This window comes from Papio anubis, chromosome 6 (genome assembly GCF_008728515.1).
Source record: "Papio anubis isolate 15944 chromosome 6, Panubis1.0, whole genome shotgun sequence".
Lineage (NCBI taxonomy): Eukaryota > Metazoa > Chordata > Mammalia > Primates > Cercopithecidae > Papio > Papio anubis.
This window is the reverse complement of record NC_044981.1, coordinates 85,241,455-85,266,185: the sequence shown is the minus strand read 5'-3', so window position 1 is coordinate 85,266,185 and position 24,731 is coordinate 85,241,455. Positions and strand designations below refer to the sequence as shown.

General features: G+C 39.0%; 1 protein-coding gene across 12 annotated transcripts in view; it reads left to right on the top strand.

Moving 5' to 3' along the window:
- BACH2 (BTB domain and CNC homolog 2) overlaps positions 1–24,731 on the top strand; it is a 367,956-nt gene that overhangs the window by 231,233 nt on the left and 111,992 nt on the right. For 10 of the 12 annotated variants that reach the window (XM_017958111.3, XM_017958115.3, XM_017958112.3 and 7 more), the window contains one exon: positions 4,503–4,582. The exons of the other annotated variants lie outside the window; for them this stretch is intronic. In XM_017958111.3, coding sequence (XP_017813600.1) covers positions 4,503–4,582 — 80 coding nt within the window. The remainder of the gene's footprint in view (positions 1–4,502; positions 4,583–24,731) is intronic. 12 annotated transcript variants of the gene reach the window in all.

Below are 24,731 nucleotides of genomic sequence, written 5' to 3'. Positions count from 1 at the left end.
CCTCTCCCTGGCATTCAAGCCACTCTGCGCTCTGACCCTAACCTGCTTCCCAGCCTCACCTTCCAACTTGCAACAGCCAACCTAAATTCCACCACACTCCACAAGAGCGGCTCTGTCTTTCATCTCTGTTCCCTTCCACAGAACGTTTTCTTTTCCTGGAACAACCTTCCCCTTTCCCCTACTTGTCAAAATCGTCCTCATTTTTTGCCACCAGACCACATGCTATTCTCACTCTCAAATCCAAAGTGACTGTCCCAGCCAAAAGTTATTTTTCTTTCTCTGCCCTATTACAACACTCAAATTATACCATTCATGTGTTCCCTATTACATGTTGCTTTTATTGTAATTGTGAATCATACGAGTGCCTGCTCTATTCAGGGACTGCTGTGTACATCACCCACCCTTTCTATAATTCTCAACCAGCCTGCAAGGTGAATACCATTATCAGTGGTGTTCGTGGTCTGTCCAACATCACACAGCTAAGAAGAATGGAGCCAGGCTATAAGGCTGTGTATGTCACTGCAAAGCTTGTGCCCTGCCCGCTCTAGCAGCTGCCTCACTCACAGTTCCTGGTTGTCTTGTGTTTCTCCATGAGTAAAGTGGGGTCCTTGACCTTATGTATCTTGGTTCCAAATGTAACATGGTTCTATTGAGTGTCCTCATGGGCTGAGAACACATGACTTAATAATACCTTGTACCCAGTAAATGTGGCGTGAAGGAATGCCTGAGATGTCTCTCTTTTCTTCTGTCGTTTATTCTGAAGCACACGCTCAGCTCTATTTGGTGTTTATCAGGACCTGACACCTTGGTACTCCCACCATCTCCTAGGCTAGTCTGCTCTCTTGTTCCTGGATTACTAAATTGTCCTAACTATTCTCCTTGCCTGGAATCCACCCTACCCTCTGCCACCAAACTCATCTTCATAAATGTCAACTAGGTCACATATTCCAGTAACATGTGGCTTTAACTCCCTGAAAGTCAGGGTCCTTCACTTTGCCTCATCACCCCCAACCCATGACCCAGAGTCACTTGGCCAGCTATAGCTTCTACTTACCCCAATCTCATTCCTCTCCCTGAGCCACTGGTCACCTCTCTCGAATGCACCACACGAATTCCTGTGCAGTGTTCTTTGATCATTAGGTTTGATTTTTCCACATACATGCTCTTTCTCCTTTCCAGCTGTGGGCTTATTGGTTTCTTTAGTAAGTATATATTGAGCCTGGCTGTGAACCAAGCACTGCACTGGACTCTGGGAACCTAGAAAATAGAAAATAAGACCTGCCCTCAGAAGGCGTCCAGTTTACTGCGGTACGTAGACATAAAAGTAGGCAGCATAAAGAAAAGTAGTGAAAAAGAAACAGGAATGTGTAGGGAACTGTCATATTCTACCCATTCTTCATGATATGCTGCCCAAGTTTTTTGTGTGTCCAAACTAATTTTTCCCTTTTATAAATCCTTGTAATTCTAATTCTCCTGCAACATTCATTTTGACATTTAGTCACATTGCCTTCTATGGTTATTTAAACGTTTCCTACACATGTCCTGCTTCCACAAGTGGATTTTAAGTGCCTTCAAACAAGGTGTATGCTTTATGTGTTTTATACCAGCTTCATCAGTTAGCATTAGCTGTGTAACAACACTTCCAAATTTAGTGGCTTAAAACCACAAACATTTATTATTTCTCACGATTCTGTGGATTGGCTGGGCAGTTCTGGTTTGGACTGGCTCAGACTGGGGCTGAATAATCTGGGATAGAGGTAAGCAAACCATAGCCCACAGGCCTGCCACCTGTTTTTGTAAATAGGGTTTTATTGGAATACAGCCACTCCCATATCATCTATGGCTGCTTCCGCACTACAACAGCAGAGCTGAGTAGTTGGAATGGGTATGATCATATGGCCCACAAGCCTACAGTATTTACTGCTGGTCCTTTAAGAAAAAGGTTGTTACCCCCCCCCCCCATTCTAGGATGGTTGGTCTGGGGAGGCCTCACCTGAGATGACTCATCTCTGTTCCACATGCTCTCTCATCCTCCAGCAGGCTAGCCTGGAATTCTTTATATGGTGGCCTCAGGAGTCAAAAAAAAAAAAAAAGGCAGCAGGACCTACTGCTTTATACCAAACTGCCTGCTGGACATGCCTCAAGGATTTCATATTAAACCTGTCTGGACTGGAACGCATTACTTTATCAATGTGCAGACTTTTTTATTTTTTTAAAGTTTCTGCTTACCTCATATTTTCTGTTATGCCTTTGATAAAAGCAAGTCCTATGGCTACCCGAGTCAGTTTTGGAGGGGCTGCCCAAGACTCTGTAAAGAAGAAATTATTGTAGCCATTTGAAAAACAGTCCACCACATCAGCCCATTCTTCCCAACCCCAGTGTCTGGCATCGAGCACGTGATAGGTACGTGCTTGCTGAATTGAATTAAAAATATAAATAGAATTTTTGGAGGAAGGGAGTATATTAAATAGTTATTGTATAAGTACCATGTACCAGGTGCTGGGATGCAACAATGTACAAAGCATGCAGTTCTCATCCTCAAGGAGCACACAGTCAAACATCAATTCAGTGCATCCTTTCTGTCCAGTTGTGAAATGGGCTTTCTCTCTAGGATTCTCGTTAAGGATCTTTAGCATTTAACTATGGCTGTACTATCCATTTGTCATTTCCTTTCTACCCCCACTACCCACTCATTAGCTAGACTTTTCAAGCCTGCACAAGGCCTGCTTTAGGATGCCCCTGCTTCCAGCCTCTTCTTAACCAGTGCCCCTGCACATGCTCCTAATGCCCCACTTTTATCAGGCTGCTCCTTGCTCAGGAGCCTAACGCATTCACCAAATTGAGCCCAGACCTCTAATATCCTAGAGCCAGCAACCCATCACAGTCTCCACGCTCCTTCTTGTCTGGACTGCTTCTTGTCTGGACCATATTCCTCAGAATATTCACTGTGCATCATGTGTCCATGCCTCACTTGTCCTCTCTGCGTAGGGTATCTCCCCTTCCCATATGTGCCTGTTACGATACTATGCATCTGTCAAGGCCGGGCCAGATGCCACCTCCTCCATGCTGCTTCCCTGGTTGACCCTACTAAAAGTTATTTCCTCTTCTGCATTCACAGGGTACCAAGTTGGGAATGCTGCTCAAATGGCACATATCACATTCTGTTTGGCATTTGAGTTATCCTGAGTCATGCATTTCATGCGTTGCACTCTTCTTGAGATTAAGGACCCAGTCTTATTCATTTTCATTTCCTTCTGAATGCCTTGCATAAAGGATACTTTTGGTAAAATCTCGTTTTCTGAATAAATAACTGATATTTGCATAGTGCTTTTGCCATTTCCCAACTCTTTTATTTGCCATATTTCTTTTTTTTTTAATTATTATACTTTAAGTTCTAGGGTACATGTGCACAACGTGCAGGTTTGTTACATATGTATACATGTGCCATGTTGGTGTGCTGCACCCATTAACTCATCATTTACATTAGGTATATTTCTAAGAGGCCATTGGTTTAAATATATTATGTACCACCAAGAAAGAAAAAAAATTGATTAAAATATAAGCCACCAGCAGTAAGATATATCCTTCCTTCTGAAATATCATTAAGTGAAAAATGTACACACTGGAATCTGTGACATACAGAATATTAAATCCAGTTCAGGTATCTATCGGTATCCAATTAGACATTTATAAAACACCTAAATATACCAGGCATTAGAATCTCACAACAGCCATATGAAAGAGGTAGGGTGGGTAGTAGTATTCCCATTTTACAGAGGAAAAAATTGAAGTTCAAAAGGGCTCCAGTGCTTTTTCAGAGTGAAACAAATGTAAGTAAAAGAGCCAAAGCTTAGAGCATAAATCTTACGGTGAAAACAAAGCTGCCTTCCTAAAATCACCTGTGGGTATCAAAATCTGTAAGTCACCTCTTATTATCAGTGTGCACCTTTTTCTTTCTTTTTATAGCACTACCTACCCAAAACTATATGCATGCACATCACTTGGCCTTTCAATTTGTTTTTCCCAGCTGCATTGTTTTGTCATGTTACCCCAAGAACATCCTGTTACTTGGCATAACATAATGTAATGTGATGTGATATTTCATGCTGCTTAGGAAAAATTAGAATGATTGTTGGATGCTTAGATTTTTCTTGGGAAGTAATTAGCAGGCAGAATCTCTGTCACACACACACCCCCATAGGAGTTTCTCAACCATCATTAGCCTCAAAATAGTAGAAGGCTTTCCAAACCCAACACTTCACTTAATTAATTACCTCATCTGAATACTTGCTTTTGGATTTTAAGAAATACTTTGTGGAATATGCAGTTGAGAGACAAAACATTTTATTGGTATATTTAGATATTTGTTACATTTTAGAAGGAATTGGTATGTGCACATTTTGACTTTTACATAAAGCTCAAGCTTGTTTTAAAGAACAGGTACACTGAAAACTCTTTTCCATATATATCTGGTTGTATTTTCATTTTATTCAAATTGCCAGGTAAAAGAAGAAAAACGCAAGTGGAAGAGACTTCCCAGATCAGCAGGAACTGGAATATGTTCAAGTCTTGGCAGAGCCAGGTCAGCCTTTCATCTGTCTAAGGGAGACATGTTGAAATACCCACACTGCTCTCAGGATTATTCAGACTTTATTTGAGTAGTTTCTTAATTGCTGGTCACTACACTTTAGGGGAAAAAAAAAACAGTTGGAGAGAAGGGAAAGAGTCAAGAAGACTAGCCAAATGATACAAAATAAGATCTGTAAAGGAAAATCAAGAGAAAGAGGTTGTTTGGCTTAGAGAAGAAAAAGTAAATTTCTAGTACATAAAGGTCTTTGGGTGAAGAAAATTACAGTTCAGCTGTATCCTATGACCATTAATCACAAAACAAGAGGAAATTGCTATTTGTGCTAGACACATTGCATGGTGATAGCATCCTAGAAGTAATTCCCAAGGGATAGTGAGGTGTCCATTCTAAGACCTTTAGGATTCAGTTGCCTAAAGTGGATAGAGACCAAAGTAGGAAATTTTGTAAGACCCCTTTAGCTGTATATTGAGTTAATCACCTACTTTTATAACTACCCAAACACTTTTGGATCATAATTATCAGATATGTTCTATAGTTTCTACCTCTAGCTGCTGTGAAATGGGTAAATTTGAAGGTAGGGTGGAGTAGACTTCATGAGAACTTGGTGAATAAAGATTACTCAGCCCCCAAGTCCTTATGTAATATAGGTGTCCTAGCCCTTCTGTCTTGTAGGTCATATGGATGACTCACGCCACGCACATGTTTCACATCACCTCTTAAAGACTTACAGGTGCTTAATCTTTTGAAGAATATTTTCCCTGAAAATATTCCCTTTCTTTCCTGCATGATCAGTTTCTCCCTTTGCACTAAATTTTTCCCATTGGCATAAAAAATCTTTAATATTTCCCCAGAACAAAACTTCCTTATGTCACATTCTCCTTTAGCTTCTACTGCACTTTACTGCTCCCTTTCACACAAAACACTTCGAACTTCTTGTCTATAGGTATTATCTAGACTCATCTCCTGTTATCCTTGACATACTCCATTAAAGTCTCTGACACCACTGCTTCACCAGAACTGTTCAGATCAAAGCTACCAGTTACCACCTTGTCGCCTCATCTTCCTCAGCTTCTCAATAGCTTCCAGCACAGTCAATCACTCCCTTCTTCCTGGAACCCACTTTTCTCTGAGCCTCCATGACAGCTCCTCTCTCGGATTTTTTTTTCCTTCTCAGTCACCGCTGCTGTCTCCTCCTCTGTTAGTTTCTGAATTGATGTGCCCTGGGGCTCAGGCTGTCCCTATGTTTTCTCTCTGCCCTCTCACTTGTTATCTCCTCTGCTTCCAAACCTTTATGGCAACACCTCCCCAATTTATATCTTCAGCGCAGCTCTCTTCCCTAAATATCAGACTTATATATGCAACAGGGTACTTGACATGTCCACTTGTCATTTGATAATCATTTCAAACTTAACATATCCAAAACAGAACTCTTAACTTCTACCCAGGCCCTAACCTACACAGACACTGGAAACTGTCCATCTCCCAATTATTCTTATCTCAGTAAATGACACCATCAGCCAGGGGTCCTGTACCTCACCTTCCACGTCCAAACTATCAAAAACTCCTACTGTTTTATGCCCAATCAGATATCAAGTCATTTCACCTCTTTCTATCTCCTCTGCTACCTCTCTCAGACATGTTGCTTCAGTTTCTCACCTAAACTACTACATTAGCCTCCTACCTGACTCTGCTTTCATTCCTGCCTCCCTGCAGTTCATTCCTACAGAGAATCCAGAAAAAGCTCTTCAAAATCTACAATCAGATGTGACTCTCCTACTTTCTAAAAACTTTTAAAGAGGACCTCCTCTTCTGCCAGTATAACAGACTTTGTACTCCAAGGGGTATCTCTGTTGCATTTTAGAACTCCTAGGAAGTAATGAAAATATCTAATAAAAAAATACAAGTAGCTAAGTGCATATATGTCAACAGTAATCAAGCCAGAAAAGGCAGACTTACCCATCACTTGTGTTTGTGTGTGATGGTCATGTGGGGGTGCAAATGGGGACTGTACTGCAACTCCCCCAGTTTAAGCCTGGGATTCTAGAAGGGAGATAAAATAGCCCAGGTTGGTAGTACCACTAAATTCCAGAAAAAGCAAATGTAATTTAGGCTTCTAGTTTTTTTCACAGATTAGGATCTTGAGCTTTCAAAAAAGATTATCAAACAAGGAAACAAACCACCATGAGTGAAAGTCAGCAAAAGTAGCATTAATGTATTGATTACTCCTTCCTCACCAAGGACTTTAGATGTTTGAATTATCAGCTAAGAAGAAACTAGACTACCTTATATAAAGAAAAATTAACTTAAATATAGAATACAAAAATGGTGAACAACAGTGGTCTATCACAATCACCAGGCACTTTTGAAAAAGAGCTAAAGAAAACCTTCAGTAATAAAAAAGTAATTATCAAAAAATTTAGTGGATAAGCTTTTTTGTAATGCATTAATTAATGAACTGGAAAATAAAACAAATAGTTTCATGCAATGGAGCACAAACAGACAAAGAGATGGAACTGTAAGGAAGAGAGGTTAATAAGTTCGGAGGGCAGAATAAGCAAGCCTAACATAAGCCTATTTAGAGGGTCAAAGGGAACAAAAATATGCAGAATGGAGATGAGACAATGTTTAAAGAGATTGTGGCTCAGAATTTTTCAGTAAGATGAGAAATACTGATCCAGAGATACAGGAAGCAGTGTATCTAAAAAGACAAATAAGCATTCACAACTTTATGCTGTAAATCACTGAAGACAGCTCTCTTAAAAGAAGCCATAGGGAAAACAGGCCACATCCACAAAGGCACAATACTTAGACTGACAGCAGACTTCTCAACAGCAATGACTAAATCCAGGAGACAGTAAAATATTTTCAAAGTTCTGAGAGAAAATAATTTTCAACTTAAATTGTGTTTTCAGCAAAAATAACCTTCAAAATGAGAGTGAAATATTTTCTTCAGACATACAAAACCTAAGGGAGTTTACCACCAGCAGACTTACACTGAAGGAAATTCAAAGAATATACTTCAGGCTGGGTATGGTGACACACACTTGTAATCCCAGCATTTTGGGAGGTCAAGCCGGGAAGATTGCTTGAGGCCAGTTTAAGACCAGTCTGCACAACACAGTGAGACCCTGGTTCTATAAGAAGAAATAAATAGCCAAATGGGTGGTGTATACCTGTAGTCCTAGCTACTCAAGAGGCTGAGGTGGGAGAATCACTAGAGCACAGGAGTTGAAGACTGCAGTGAGCCCTGATCACACCACTGTACTCCAACTTGGATGACAAAGCACAACCCTATCTGTTTAAAAGAAAAAAAAAAAAAAAGCATATACTTCAGAAAGAAGAAAAGAGCAAAAGGTCTGAAAAATAGAAATGGTAAGCAAAGAAATCGGTAAACATGTAGGCAAATCTAAACAAATATTGCTGGTTTAAAATACTGTGTAAAACTCCCTATATATGAGGAAGGAGATAATCAGAGTTTGCATTATAAGGTCCTTTTTTTCTGAAGGGGTTAAAGTACTAATTTTGGATTTCAAGGGTAACTGCTAAAAGAAAAGAACTAGTATATAACTTCTAAGCCTGATGTTCAAAAAAGAAAAAAGAAAAAATGCATAAAGCATAGGAAAGTAGGACAAATAGAAAATAATATTATAAAAACAAATACAAATATATCAGCAGTCACAATATATGTAAATAGCCTAAACTTTCTGACTAAAAAATAGAGTAAAAATTAAGATTTTTTTTAAAAAATGTAATACCAATTCAGCTATACAGTGTTTAGAAAAATATACCTTTAACACAGAAAGACAAAGAAAGATCAAAAGTAAAGGGATGGAAAACATATTCAAGCAAATACCAATCAAAAGGCAGCTAAAGTAGTTTTGTTGATATCAGTCAAAATAGACTTTAAGGGCTCGGTATGGTGGCTCATGCCTGTAACCCCAGCACTTTGGGAGACCGAGGCAGGCAGATCATTTGAGGCCAGGAGTTCGAGACCAGCCTGGCCAACATGGCGGAACCCTGTCTCTACTAAAAATGCAAAAAGTTAGCTAGGCATGCTGGCCTGCACCTGTAATCCCAACTCAGGAGGCTGAGGCATGAGAATCGCTTGAACCCAGGAGGCGGAGGTTGCAGTGAGCCAAGATCATGCCACTGAACTCCAGCCTAGGTGACAGAGAAAGAACCTGTCTCTCAAAAATAAATAAATAAATATATAGATGATAGATAGATAGATAGATAGAAGACTTTAAGACATAAAACATTAATCAAGGTAGAGAGAGCACTACATATTGATAAGGTTTTAATTCATTGGAAAGGTATAACATTTCTATATAGCATCAAAACGTAAAACAAAAATTAATAAAACTATAGAGAAATTTCACATTTCTCCAAGTTATTGCTTGGTCAAGCACATAACAAATAATTAGTAAAGGTATATAAAATTGAAACAGTACAACTAAATAGTTTGATTCATAGAATCTTGCATCAAACAATTAGAATCTATGTGTTCTTCACAAGGAAGAATTACAAAACTTGCCCTTATACTACGCCCCCAAAACAAGTCTCAACAGATTTCCAAGAATCAATATAATGACCACATTATCTGATCATAATACAATTAAATTAGAATTCAGTAGCTAAAACATAAACCTCCCAAAATTCCCCTTATATGTGGAAATTTTTTAACATTTTAAAATAATTCTTTGATCAAAGATGTAATAATGGAAAATTTAAAATACTTAGAATTGAATGATAATGAAAATATGACGTATCAAAACTTGTGGGATACAGTAAAAGTTGTACTTGGAGGAAAATTTATAGTCTCATATTTTTTTTATTTTTATTTTTTATTTTACTTTTAAGTTCTGGGATACATGTGCTAAACATGCAGGTTTGTTACTGGAAAAGGAAAAAGTGAAAATTAAGAAGCTAACTTTGAGAAGGTTAAAAAAAAGATGAACGACAAAGAAAGAATGAATAAAGATGAGAACAGAATTAATTAAATTGAAATTTTAAATACTATATAGGGTATCAACAGAGCCAAAAGTTAGTTCTATGAGTGGAGTTCATAATACAGGGTTTGGTAACCTTTTTTTTGTAAAAAGGCATATAGTAAATATTTTTGGCTTTGTGGGCCATATAGTCTCTCTCACTACTACTCAACTCTGCCAGTATAGTGCAAAAGCAGCTATAGATAATATGTAAATGGGTGGATATAGCTCTGTTCCTATAAAATATTGTTTTAAAAACATGGTAGACTGTATCTAGTCTACAGATCATAATTTGCCAACCCTGTACTAATAGTAAGACTGATGTAAAAGAATAAGTCCAGTGAGATAGTTTAGCAAAGTGGCTGGATATAAGATCAATATACAATATATATCAATAAAAATTAATTGCCTTATACACCGGTAATAGAAAAGTAATTTTTAAAAAGTTATTGATAATAACAACAAAAATTTAAGTACCTCAGAACAAATCTAACAGAACTTATGCAAGACCTAAATAAACTAAAATTGTATTGTTTAATCTGGTTTCAGAACCCCTTTATACTCTTAAACATTACCACTGGGCATGGTGGCTCATGCCTATAATCCCAGCACTTTGGGAGGCCGAAGTGGGCAGATCACTTGAGGTCAGGAGTTCAAGACCAGCCTGGTCAACATGGTGAAACCCCATTTCTTTTTTTTTTTTTTTTAATTTATTTATTATTATTATACTTTAAGTTGTAGGGTACATGTGCATAACGTGCAGGTTTGTTACATATGTATACTTGTGCCATGTTGGTGTGCTGCACCCATCAACTCATCATTTACATCAGGTATAACTCCCAATGCAATCCCTCCCCCCTCCCCCCCCCCCCAGATAGGCCCCGGTGTGTGTTGTTCCCCTTCCTGAGTCCAAGTGATCTCATTGTTCAGTTCCCACCTATGAGTGAGAACATGCGGTGTTTGGTTTTCTGTTCTTGTGATAGTTTGCTAAGAATGATGGGGTGAAACCCCATTTCTACTAAAACTACAAAAATTAGCTGGGCATGGTAGTAGGCACCTGTAATCCCAGCTACTTGGGAGGCTAAGGCAGGAGAGAATTGCCTGAACCCAGGAGATGGAGGTTGCAGTGAACCAAGATCGTGCCATTGCACTCAAGGCTGGGTGACAGAGCAAGACTCTGTCTCCAAAAAAAAAAAAAAAAATTACCAAGAACCCCAAAGAGCTTTCGTTTATTTGGGTTTTATCTATTTATATTTACCTTATGAGAAATTAAAACCGAACATTTAAAGTATCTATTAATTTTTAAATCACAATAATAAGCCCACTACATGTTAACATGAATAACATATCTTTATGAAAAAGTATATTTTTCAAGATAAAACAACAGTGAAAAGAATGGCATTGTTTTGTATTTTCCCCAATTCCTTTAATGTCCAGCATACTAGAAGACATTTAAATTCTAATATGTCTTTTAGTGTTCAATCTTGTGATATGTCATTTTGGTTTCATTATATGAAAAAATTCAACCTCACACATGTGCGTATTTGGACAAGGATAGAGTTATTTTAATAGGTTTTTCAAGTATTGTGGTTGTTCTTCTTTGATATTACATTAAAATTCGACAAGTGGTAACTTCTTAAAAGTTAGTTGCAATATGGAATCTAAAGCCAGATCGATGAACTTTTCAAACTCCATTATATTAAAATTCATTACTCTACCTTGCACATCACATCTTTTACCGAGTATGATTTTGTGTGATTGGAACATGTTGCTTTATCAACTTACACAGATCTTCAAAATGATGACACTATCTTAATGTTCAAAAAAAGTCACCTATTAATGTTACCATCAGTCTTATCAGAAAAGCCTTTCAAATTTGGGGAAGCTGCCAAGCTCACAGTAGGAAATACACATTTTCCAAAAATCTGATTTTTATTTGAAAGCTTAGATTTTATCATTGGCAACAAATACTGTCAGTTGTTTTCCTTGAAGTGACAGCTCATTCACCTTGTTCAATTTCAAGAAAATATCTCCCAAATACCCAAGTCTGAGTAACCTTCGTTTGTCAGTCATTCTTTCAAGTAAAAATGGTGTTCTCTGAAAAGAGTGATTTGTGCAGCTTGCCACTTAATGCCACAAATGCTTTTCCTTGAGATGACAATCATACTTTGGTATGCAGCAAAAGTACTTTATGTGCACATCTTGTTTTGTCACACAGAGTGTTAATGTTATATGTTGAGATAATGTTATATGTTAATGTTATATGTTGAGATTTGATAATGTTAATGTTATATGTTGAGATTTAGTACAAATAATAATTTTTACTGCTTGATCAAGTTCCTTTATAAGTGAAACTGGCACCCGGTTTTATGGTGAGTATATGGTAGTGAAGAACTGATAGTTTGGTGCTACTGCTTTGTTTCATACTGAGATGCCAGCGTTTTTACCCACCATTACGTTTGCACCAGCAGTGCTCATGTCAACACTATGAAAAAGACATATAGCATCTTAGTATGACCATGAAAACAGAATTGACTTCATTGGCTTTCTGAAAGGGTCTCGGGATTCCCAGGGGTTCCACAGACCACACAGAGATTCATTGCCAGAGGCCCTCCTGTGGCTCTCTCCTTCACGTCATTGAGATCTCAGTTTAAATGTCATGACCTCAGAGAGGTCTGTCATCCGTAGTCACCCAGTGACTTCCTATCATAGCACCCTATTTTGTTTTTATAACACTTATCGCTACTTGATAGTTTATTGTTTACTTACACACATTTATTGTCTGTTTTTCCCAGCTAGAATATAAGACCTGAGAATGTAGGGACCTTATCTGTCCTGTTAAATACAGTAACTGTGTCTACAAAACTTAAAATAATAACTTGGCATCTAAGCACTCAATACATGTTTATGGAATGATTGGATCAGATTGAGGTGGTGCATATAGAGTTGATTTTTCATAATTTCTCATCAGATGGCCTCATAGCTGCAACTAACTATTTTTTGCTTACTCTGGATCCTCTGTATGACAACAAAAGGAACTTTTGAGTTCCCCATTTTGCTTACATTAACACAGTCCTCACTAGAACCCTACAAGTTGGGTTCTGTTTACCCCTCTTTACAGAAAAAGCATCTGAAGGTAAGCAAGAGCTGTTACAAATCTAAAGAGCTAGTGAGTGTTAGAGCCAAAAATGTAACTTACATCCTTCAGCTTCTTCCCAGGCAAACTAACTCAATGGATGCACATTAAGACATACTCCTAATTATTGCTCAGAGTGCCAAGGTTTCAAGAGTTGACTGCCAAATGATGAGGCAGTAGTCATTCAGAAAGTGTGCTTGTTAGAGGGAATTTTTAAAATAATTAAAATTGAAACTGAAGTTATAACAAATGAGCAGCAGATTTTCAAAATTAACTTTTTTGTACATTTTAGAAATGTTTACCTCAACCCTCAATTCCCAAGAAACCATTATATGTCTTCAGCCTTTTGCCCAGAAGTTCTTAGGATCTTTCCTAGGAACTGCCACAATGGCAAATGAGCACAAAGTTTCGTATTACATTGACACCAAAGACCTTTCTTTTGCCCTGGTTCCTGGTTGGAACAAGCATGAAATACCATGTGATGACATGCCATGGCAGCATGAAGGCTTAGGCCCAAGGGAGACTGAGGCAGGAGGATTGCTTGAGGCCAAGAGTTCAAGACTAGCCTGGGCAATATAGTGAGACCCTGTCTCTACGAAAAACACAAAAATTAGCTGCACATGGTTACGCACACCTGTAGTTCTAGCTACTCAGGCGGCCAAGGCAAGAGGATTCCTTGAGCCCAGGAATTCAAGGCTGCAGTGAACTATGATCACACCACTGCACACCAGTCTGTGCAACAGAGTGAGACCCTGTCTCTAAATAAATAAATAAAATACAAATAGAAAGACCTAAATCTGGAACTAATCTCAGTTATTATATCCACTTCATGGAATATGCCACAGGTAAGCTATGACTGACTTTCCAGTCATCACAAGTCAGTAATAGAATGGAATATGAGTCAGGCCTCTTACCGTCTAGACAGGTGCTTTGTTTGCTTCAGGTTTTATTTGAAATCTTTAACACTAAGGAGAGATTTACCGAGAGACTTTCTGTGGAGCCCCTAGCTGAGCCCTTTAGACACCAGATGATTTGAGACCTTTGAGAATCAATTGTCTGGGATTGTGTTTGCCAGCCCTAAGATCCATAACTTCAGAAAATAAAGTGGAGTGCCAACCCAAGTTCTGGTTTGGGGGTATGCTGGAGAGAACTCAGGCCCTGCTTACCTCAGGGATTGATGGTGTGACTCTACAGGAGGCACTGACAAGGCCTTTCTTTTCCACAATTATCCACTAACTTAACTCACCCTCAGAATATAAATACTCCTAGAAACATCAGGATGGGTGATTGTAAGACAGTCACAGCTTTCAAAAACTCTGAACGCTCGAAGGTGCTTAGCTTCATCAAGGATACTGTATGAGTAGAGGAAAGAAGTGATTCAGGGAAACGGGGCATGAAGTGTAGGTTCTGTCAACAGAAGAGCACTGACATCCAAGAGAATGAATGAGGTGGGTAGGGCATCTGTGGAGAAGCATTTGCCTGTCTCAGCCTTTCCAAGGCCTTTCCAGGATCATGGATGTGCCAGTATAACTCTAGCTGACATTGGTTTCTCACCAGTAACCAGAAAGGAACCTGACTGTATGGCACAGAACAGTTACATTATAGGCCCCTCCCACCTCTGCCCCCCTATCCCTGATAACTTCCTCAAAGCACCAAGAGGATAAAGGTTTGTAGAAGTCACATGGGCAGGCCGGGCACAGTGGCTCACGCCTGTAATCCCAATACTTTGGGAGGCCAAGGCAGGCGAATCACCTGAAGTCAGGAGTTCAAGACCAGCCTGGCCAACATGGTGAAACCCCTAAAAATACAAAAATGAGCCAGGCGTGATGGCAAATGCCTGTAATCCCAGCTACTCGGGAGGCTGAGGCAGGAGAATCACTTGAAACCGGAGGCAGAGGTTGCAGTGAGCCGAGATCACGCCATTGCACTCCAGCCTGGGTGACAAGAGTAAAACTCTGTCTCAAAAAAAAAGAAAAGAAAGAAAGAAATTACATGGGCAATTGGTCAAGGCCTGGGCTTGGCCTCTGTTAATGAGTTGCTTGGGCGTAAGAATATGGTTTAACTTCACCCTTCCCTTTATTCTTGTAATTACAGTGGAAAAAAACACACACACCTAATTGTAGTAGCTCTGATGCATTCATTTTTGAATGCTCATAAACTTGAACTTTTTTACAAAAGCGTCTCTGTAGGTCTGTGGAAAAAAACCTCTGAAAGAGCCTGTGGAATCAACTCTTCAGTGTGCTCCTGCCTTAGTACATTCTGTATTGATACCATCCATAGGGTCACCCAGAAAAATCGGATGCTGCTTCTAGCTAGCTCCTTTGAAATTTCGAAATAGCTACTTTGTCTTTTGTCTCTTTTGAAGGAGGAGGTGTACCGTATTCATGTTTGTGTACCTAGTACCAAGCTTACAAGGGAGAATACAGTTAGGGATCCACAAATATTAACTGATCTCTCTCTGTGCCTTCTCTTAGATAATTTCTGTTTCCTCCTTCAGAATTCAGTTCAGGCTTTGCCATTGCTGGGAAGCGTCTCATCTGTCCTTGATGGCATTTGTCTGGTTAGCCACTATATTATGAGCTCCAGAGGCCTGTGTTTGTGACCGAGCACTTAGCAAAGTGGCTGGCATGTGGTAGACACTCACTAAATGTTTCCTAAAAGCTTAAATGACTGAATCTTTCCATGTTTCCAAGTTTCCACGCAACTTTGCTCTTCTTTGAGTGTGTTTTCATTCATCCACTTCAAGGTATCCAGAGCTCTCATTGGCAGCCAGCAGTCATTCTAAAACAGAGCTTTCACTCTTTCGGATATGAATGGGACACTGGGGAAGACAGGAGATACTGAGACTTCGTTTTGGGGTCTTTATTTCCTGTTTTGAGGATTACACAGAGATACAGAGGAATATCTTTGATCACAGTAGAGCAGGGGAGCAGATATGAACAGAATCCTCATGGATTTTAGGGGAGAGAAGCCTGTAAGGCTATGGGAATGAATGGAAATTTTAAAAGTCCATAGAAGCTGGAGGCTTTAAAACTGTGCCAACTTTTAGTGCCTCATGTTTAAAAAGCAAAATAAATGACAGACAAAACCCTGTGCATTTGGAAAGAAATATTAATTTTAGAAAGTATGCAAAAGAAATTTTTCACAGTAGGATACCTCTTGCATCACCATCCTTTTAGTGTTTTTACGTGGGGTTATAGCCCTATGGGCCTGAGAAGTTTTTGGTATTGGTAATATGATATTTGAAGTAACCAAAAGAATTTGGTGAACCCACTGACTTGGTTTTGACTTTTGAGAAATACAGCTTAACTACCTCAAATTCAATGCAACTTATCTCGGATTTATGAGAAAGATTATTTTATCTTAGTTGTGGAAGCTTGCCTGCCTGTTTCTTCAATAGAGATGACAAGTTGCACGTACGGAGTGTTACAGATGTTGTATTTGTGATCTTACCCCCCGCCCCGTCTTTCTTACTTTGAGACATGTTGTGTACATCTGTTAATGTCGTTTCTTTCCTGAAGGACTCACTCTCATGGGTTCCAGCCTGCACAATATGCTGCAATAAGATGCTCACCAAGAAAAGTGCTTAGTTACCAAGACACCTGAAGTAGGCTGACACACCTTGTACACAAGCCAAGCAATGGAAACTGCTCCAGAGAGTCCTGTGGTCCGCTTTGTCCTCAATAATTTAGGATGCAGGCTTTTCTGAGCATCTAAGGGAAAAGTCTGGATTAGCTATGTAGACAGGGAAAAAAATTAATTCTGTGCCCTCTCATCCCAGTATTTATTATCTCTTTGTCCAGTAGAGTCAGATGTTATCAGCCTGATAACAGTTTCCTTCCTGAGCATAAACTTGCTTATTCATTCATTCAGCCCACATGAGCTTACTTCCTGGTGATCTCATCCAGTCTGTGGCTTTTAAATACCATCTCCATACTAATGGCTCCCAAATTTATCTCTCTAGAATCAGCCCTGCCCTGAACCCTAGGCTGTGTTCAGTTGCTTACCTCCACAGGGCTGTCTAAACAACTCCTCAGAGTTGTCATATCCAAAACCAACACTTGTTCTCCCCTCATCCCCCACACCTGATCCTCCCCTAGGGCTTCCTATTTCAATAAATGACACCCACATTCATCTGGTCACTTAAGCTGAAATCTTTGGTGCCATCATTAACTCTTCCCATTCTCTCACTCCACATCCCCTAGCAAATCCCATCAGCTCTACCTGTCAAATCCAGGCACTTTGTCACCACTTTTTTGCTCCTGCCCTAGTTCAGTCCATCATCTTGCTTACCAAGACTGCTGCAGGAGCCTCCTAACATACTTTCTTGCTTCCAGTCTGACCCTACAGCAACCCATTTTCCGTATGGAAGCCAAAGGAATCTTTTAAAGTGTAAATCAGATCCTATCACTTGCCTGCTCTGGCTTCTCATAACACTTGGAATAAAACCCAAACTCCTACCTCGAACTGCATGCCCTTCACTTCCTGACTACCTCTGCAGCTTTCTCTGGCCACTACCCTCCAGGCACCCTGGCCTTTTGAGTCATCAGAGCACCAAGCCTACTCCTGCTATAGGGCCATTGAATCAGGCTGTTTATTTCTGCCAGGAAGGCTCTTTTCCAACGTATCTGCATGGTTTACTCCCTCACTTCATTTAGAATCTGCTTAAATGAGATCTTCCATGACTGTGGTATTTAAAACAGGACCTCACCACCCACATCCTTCACTTCTCTTCCCCTGCCTTATTTTTTTCCTCTACAGCACGTTATTATAGATTCATTTTTTTGTGTGTATATTGCCCTTTTCCCCAGTGGAATGAAGGCTCTATGACAAGCATAATTTTGCTTTGTTCATTGCTATATCCTCAGGTACCTAGAACAGTACATGGCATCATATATTATACATGGTAGACATTCAGTCAATATTGATGGAATGAATGAAAACACTTCCTGAGTAGCCATCTTTGTTTCAGGCGTTGTGCTCCAGGGAAAAAAGAAGAAAAAAGCATGACTTCTGTCCTTGGGGAACTTAACCGGGTGGCAGAGACAGACATATAAGCAATTCTGTGAGACTGAGATGGCTGGGAGGCTGGAAAGCTCCAGCATTATTCTCCCAACTGTGCCTGCAGGAGTCAGAAAGGTAACCAAAGGAGCTGACATTTGAGATTATTCTTGAAGGATGAGCAGGTGTTTGCCAGACAGAGAAGAGTAGGCAGGACACTTTGGGTGTGGAAACGGAACATACAACAGCATGGAGCTGCGATAGGACAAAGATCAGTGAAACTTGAGTATAACCAACTTATGGGAGAGGTGAATGAGATGAGTGTCTCAGTTTGTTTTCTGTTGCCGTAAGTTAATACCTGAAACTGAGTAATTTGAAAAGAAAGAAAGGGAGTGAGGGAGGAGAGAGAGAAAGGAAGGAAGGAAAGGAAGGGAGGGAGGGAGAGAGGAAGGGAAGAAAGGAAAGGAAAGGGGAAAGAGGAAAAGGTAAGGTATTTTCTTCCAGTTCTGGAGGCTGGCGTCACATGGTGAGGGCGGTTATGAGAAATGGCCAGACTGGCTTTTATAAAGACCCACTCTTGTGATAACGAACCCACTCCCTCATTAATCCATTAATGAAGACAGAACCCTCACGACCCAATCACCTCCTGAAGGTCCCACCTCTCGGCACTGCTGTCTCAAGGATCAAGTTTCCGACACATGAACTTTTGGGGGCCACATTCAAAGCATAATAGTGAGCTTGGACAGATGAGCTACCAGGAGTCAACAATTTATTTCAACCCCGGTCCCCAAATATGCTCCTCCCCTGGAGTTTTCCCTTTTCAGTAAATGACACCCTCATTCATGTAATTGCTGAAGCTGAAATTCTCAAAGTTACCCTTAACTCTTTTCATTCTCTCTCACCCCACATCCAGTCCGTTAGCAAATCCCATCAGCTGTACCTCTGTATCTCTGAAATGCACGCCAAATCAGGCTGTGGTTGCCACTCTTACGCTTCCTCACTAGTCCAAGCCATCATCATCACTCACCTCGACTGTTATAAGAGCTTCCCAACAAGCCTTTCTACATCTCTTCTGACCCATATTCTATGCAAAAACAAATATTGTTATTGTGAACTGCTTTTAAGTTAAAGTTGCAAGAGCAACTTAGGTCAGTATAAATTAAATGAATGCCTATTAAAGATTATAGGTATGTATGTTTTGAGCAGAAGAAGGGACATTATTTTATGTCAAAGTTTGTATCTCTTTATGGTTTGTATGACTTGTCCTTATGTTTCTGTGATATGGTGTTTGTGGTTATGTGTTTTTATATGCTCATGTGTGGTTTTCTTACTGATGGAAAGACAGAGACCCCTTCATGTTTATTCTCACAGTAGCCCACACTGTGCCTGGTGCACCTGGTCAATACACCATGAATGGCAGTGAAAGAATTATTCTTGGCTGGGCACAGTGGTCGTTTCTGTAATCTCAGCACTTTGGGAGGCCAAGGTGAGTGGATGAGCCCAGGAGTTCAATCAATACCAGCCTGGGCAACATGGCCAAACCCTGTCTCTACCAAAAAAATACAAAAAACTAGCTGGGTACAGTGTTGCGTACCTGTAGTCCCAGCTATTCCGGAAGCTGAGGCGGGAGAATCACTTGAGTCCAAAAGGCAGAGGTTGCAGTGACCCATGATTGCGCCACCGCACTCCAGCCTGGGTGATAGAGCAAGACCCTGTCTCAAAATAAATAAATAAATAAAAGGAATTATTCTTCACTCTACAGCAGACTCACTGCTGGGCTCCTTTAGTGGTCTCTGCTAACATCTTTTTAAATCATCAGTTTCCCATTGTTTATTTATATGCAATGGTTAGGTAAGTATCTGTTACATAAAGCCAACAAGATCTAAATCAGTGCCTTTTTAGCAGAATCCAGGAGCTGCAGCTTAAAGCAGTGTTCAGAAGAGAAGTCATGGCCTAAAATATTTATTTTTTCAAATAAGAAAAATAGAAATAAGTGAATTAAGTGTGTGTCTAACTCAAAACGTTAGAAAAGAACAATAAAACAAACTTAAAATATAGTGGGAAGGAAATAAAAGTTTATCAAAAAATCCTGAATTCACAAACTGAAAAATTAAAGAATTAATAAATGCAAAAGTATATTGTTTGAAAACCTCAACATAATCAAGGAAACTTTAGCTGACTTGATTAATAAAATAGAGGAAATAATAAAAATAATGTAAATAAAAGATATATTACAAAGGAATCATAAAGCCTGTTTTACTCAACTTTTTACAGATAAATTTAAAAATCCCTAATTGTCTAAGAAAATATAGTTTAGTCACTGACTTCTAAAGAGCAGGGTAATCCATCAGACCAACCACCATAGAAGAACACAAATGTAAAATATTGCTGTAAAATATCAGCAAACAGAACCTAGCACCATTTTGAAAGAATAGTGTACCATAACCAAATGAGGTTCATTCCAGGAGTGATAAATATTGGAAAAATCTTTTAATATAATTTGTCATATTAATAGATCTTTTTGGAACACTTATTTGGTCATGTTCATAGATGCTGCAAAGGCATTGATGTAATTCAGCATCTTTTTCATTAAAAACCACTTTATAAAATCAGAAGTGATGGATACCTCCTTAACATAAAATTATTATTTATTATATATATTATTTATTATAAAATTAGCATCACGCTTTAGTAGATGTAGTGTTTATGGGATTACTGGGTCAAATTAGCTACCGTTTGGCCCAGCAGTCTCATTACTGGGTGTATACCCAAGGGGATATACCCAGTAATAGGGAAACACCAGAAGCCATGTAATGTCAGAAACAATGAAGACAAGGGCGCCCATTGCTGTTTCTTTAACATTGTTCTGAATGTACTTAGCCAGTGCAGTACAAGAGAAAGAAAGTAGAAGTGTAAAAAGTCAAAAGGATGAGGTTAAACTAATGTTTGTTACTTGCAGATGATGTGATTGCACACTTGGATAGTATGCTTTCTTCTGTGAATCAGCTGGAAGATGGTGGAAACAATAACCCATTAAGTACTAATGGATTATGTAAAACTAAACATTCTTCATGTATGTGATCAACTGCTGGTTAGAAGATATAATGGAAGTTAATATCCTATTTACAATAGCAAAAAAGAAAAGTTCAAATAAAATATATACACATATACATAAATATGTAATGTATATAAATATAGGAATTGAACTCAAGAAATCCTTAAGATGTAAATCTTTATTCTTGTAAGTGAATGAAACCATTTTAAAATCCTCCTGAGATGAAGAGAAAAAACAAAGATGGGAATGAATGGAAAGATAATCCATGTCCGTGGACAGAAAACCTCAACGTCCCAAATTTAACATGAACCCAGTGAAAATACCAACAGAATATTTTGTAACCAAACAAGCTGATACTGAAGTTCATGCAAAAAAAAAATTAATCAAAAAATAGCCAAGAATAGGAAGAGAGAAAATTGCTCTTTAGATATTAAAAGATACTACAAACATACTCATATATTTGAATTGGCATTAATAGGCAAGTCAGTGGCACCTTATAGAGTCCAGAAATAATCTCAAATACATTTGAAATGTTAGTTTATATTAAGGAAGCATCTCAAATCAGTGTAATAAAAATGGGTGTTCAATAAATGGTGCTGGGACGATTAAATAACCTTCTGGGAAAAAGAACGTTTGGTGGTTCATATTTACACCAAGATAAATTCTAAATGGTTCCAAAACTTACTTGGAAAAAAATTTATCCTTAAAAGTACTAAAAGGATTCAGGGGAAAATTGTTTATAAGTTGGGAAGACCTTTCAAAGTATGACAAAAATCCAGAAACCACAAAGGGAAAGTCATAAAATGAATTCAATGACACAAAAATCAAAAAATTCTGAGCAGCAAATACCACCATAAACCAAGGCAAAAAAAAAAAAAAAAAAAAAAAGTGACAAAGAAGGAAAAATATTTTTGCAACTCATCTAGAGATAGAACTGATTTCCCTAATATTTAAAGAGCTTCTACAAGGCAGAAAAAGACCAACAATGCAATAGGAAAAAAAATTAAAAGAATAGTAAGACTATTAACAATTTACAGATGTGGAAATATAAATAGCTGTTCATAAACATGAAATATATCCAATGTCATTTATTAAAAATTAATGCAAATTAAAACGATAATAAAACACTGTTTTTTACTTGCCAAACAGGCAGGGTTTTTTTTTTTTGGTTTGTTTTGCTTTGAAGTTTGATAACACAATCTATTAGCAAGACTATGGATAAAGAATTACTCTTGGCCAGGCGCAGTGGCTCACGCCTGTAATCCCAGCATTTGGGGAGGCCAAGGTGGGCGGATCACGAGGTCAGGAGATAGAGACCATCATGGCTAACACAGTGAAACCCTGTCTCTACTAAAAAAAAAAAAAATTAACTGGGCGTGGTAACACGCACCTATGGTCCCAGCTACTCAGGAGGCTGAGGCTGGAGAATCACTTGAACCCAGGGGGCAGAGGTTGCAGTGAACCGAGATCCACCTCTGCATTCCAGCCTGGGCAACAGAGTGAGACTCCATCTCAAAAAAAAAAAAAAAAAAAAAAAAAAGAAGTACTCTTGTACGTTGCTGGCAGGAGTATAAATTGGTACCGTCCCAATGGAGGACAATTTGGCAGTATCAAAACTGCAAAGCTTATATCCTTTGATCCAGTAATTTCACATTTGGGAGAATGTATGGATATGTGTACAGAATTATAAGATTACATGTTACAACCTTGTTTATAATAACACAACCCAGATAGCTGTCAATAGAGAATTGGTTATATAAATTGTACTATGCCCTTCTAGTCAAATATTATCAAACCATAAAACAAGAATGAAGAAACTATATTTTTAAGTGAAAGCAGGGTGCAGATCATGGCTTAGTATGTAAACTTTTTTTTTTTTTTTTTTTTTTTAAAGAGACGGAGTTTCACTCTTGTTGCCCAGGCTGGGGTGCAATGGCGCAATCTCAGCTCACTGCAACCTCCGCCGCCTGGGTTCAAGTGATTCTCCTGCCTCAGCCTCCCGAGTAGCTGGGATTACAGGCATCCACCACCACACCCAGCTAATTTTTTGTATTTTTGGTAGAGACAGGGTTTCACCATGTTGGCCAGGCTGGTCTTGAACTCCTGACCTCAGGTGATCCGCCCACCTCAGCCTCCCAAAGTGCTGGGATTACAGGTGTGAGCCACCACGCCTGGCCCATATGCAAACTTTCATGTAAAAGTACAAAGATGTATCTATAAATGTATATATCTTTGCTTAAATAGGCATCAATTCTCTCTGGAAGGATACACAAGAGACACTTGTGGCCTCTAGAAAATGGAACTGGGTGGCTGGGAAGCTGGAATGGGGAGATTTTTGGAGACTTTTGAGTGTTTACCATTTTATTCCTTTTAGGAAATTTGAACCAACCAAAGCAAAACAAAACAAAAACTTAATATTTTTCAAACCGTCTTTAGAAGAAACCACTCTTATACACAACAACATGGATGAACCTCACAAACATGTTGAGCACAGGAAGCCAGACACACAAAAAAATTTATATTATTTCTTTAAAGTTCAAAAAGAGACAAAACTAAGGTGAAGGAAGTTAGGATTAGCAGTTCTGTTGGTGGAAATAATGACTTGGATGGGGCATGAAGGAGAATTGTGGGGTGCTGGTAATAGTCTTGATCTGGCTGGTGGTTACATAAATATGTTTACTTGGAAGAAAATCATTGATTTGTGCCCTTATGGTTGGTATACTTTTCTGCATGTAAATGACACTTTTGTTTAAAGCAGTTACTAGAAAGGGAAAAATCTTCTTTAAGGTTTTTCTAGTTTCCTAAGGCTGCCATAACAAAGTACCACAGACTGGATGCCTTACAACAGAAATGTATTGCCTCACAGTTCTAGAGGTTAGAAGTCCAAAATCAGGATGTTGGCAGGGTCATGCTCCCTATGAAACCTGTAGGGAAGAATCCGTCCTTCCCTCTTCCTAGCTTCTGGTGCTGACCATTCATCTTGGTATTCCTTGGCTTGTAGCCACATCACTCTCACCTCTGCCTCCATCTTCACATGGTGTTCTCCCTGTGTCTCTGTGTCCATATGGAGCACATTTTAAAAGGACACCCATCATATTGGATGAGAGGCCTACCCTACTCCAGTATGACCCCATCTTAACTAATTACATCTGCAATGATCTTATTTCCAAATGAGGCCACATTCTGAGCTACAGGAGGTTAGGGCCTCAAATTTCTTTTGGAGGGAGGGAGAATATTGTGATTCAATCCACAACAAGGGTTAATTAACTTTTAAAGGAGTGTAAGAGTTGCTGAAGGAGGACCTTTTAATCCAGTTTTAGTGACTGATAATGTGCTGTTGAGCTCTTGCAGAGAGAGGTAGCTAATCCAATGCTGTTTCCACCAAGAGTGTTATCACCTTGACAATAATTCAGCTGCTGGAAAATGAGGGCCTAATCCACTGACTACTATAGTTAAGTTAAAAGAAAATTAAATGAAGAGCCTTTCTGCTCCTTTGCTAGCCTCCTTCATGATTTTATAGTTCTGTAAAACTTGGGGCTGTGTCTTTATAGGTTACAGGCTTGGCATGTTATAATAGTTCATCTTCATCATAAAATGATAATATTGGTTTGAAGATGGACTTTTTTAAAAAGTCGTTTTTCACATTTAATCCAAGGATCCTGCATAGCCCCATTTTTCACTGGGCATGGGTATGGATTTTATTTTACTATTGAAGAGTCAGCAAGTTTCCAAATGAGTAACAGCCACAGGGTGTGGTATATGTCTTCCCTTTTGGTTGTGCATCTAAATTGCCCTTGAAGTATAATGAATCCCATGGTTCTCACCACCATGGAAGTTATTTTCCTAATTTAATGGAGTAATTATTTTGTTGTCACTGGCTTTAAGTGTGTGTCTCGTTTTAGGTGCTCAGTGTGTGTTGACTGGAAGAAGAAAAACAGAACAACACTTAGCTACTTTAAGTTT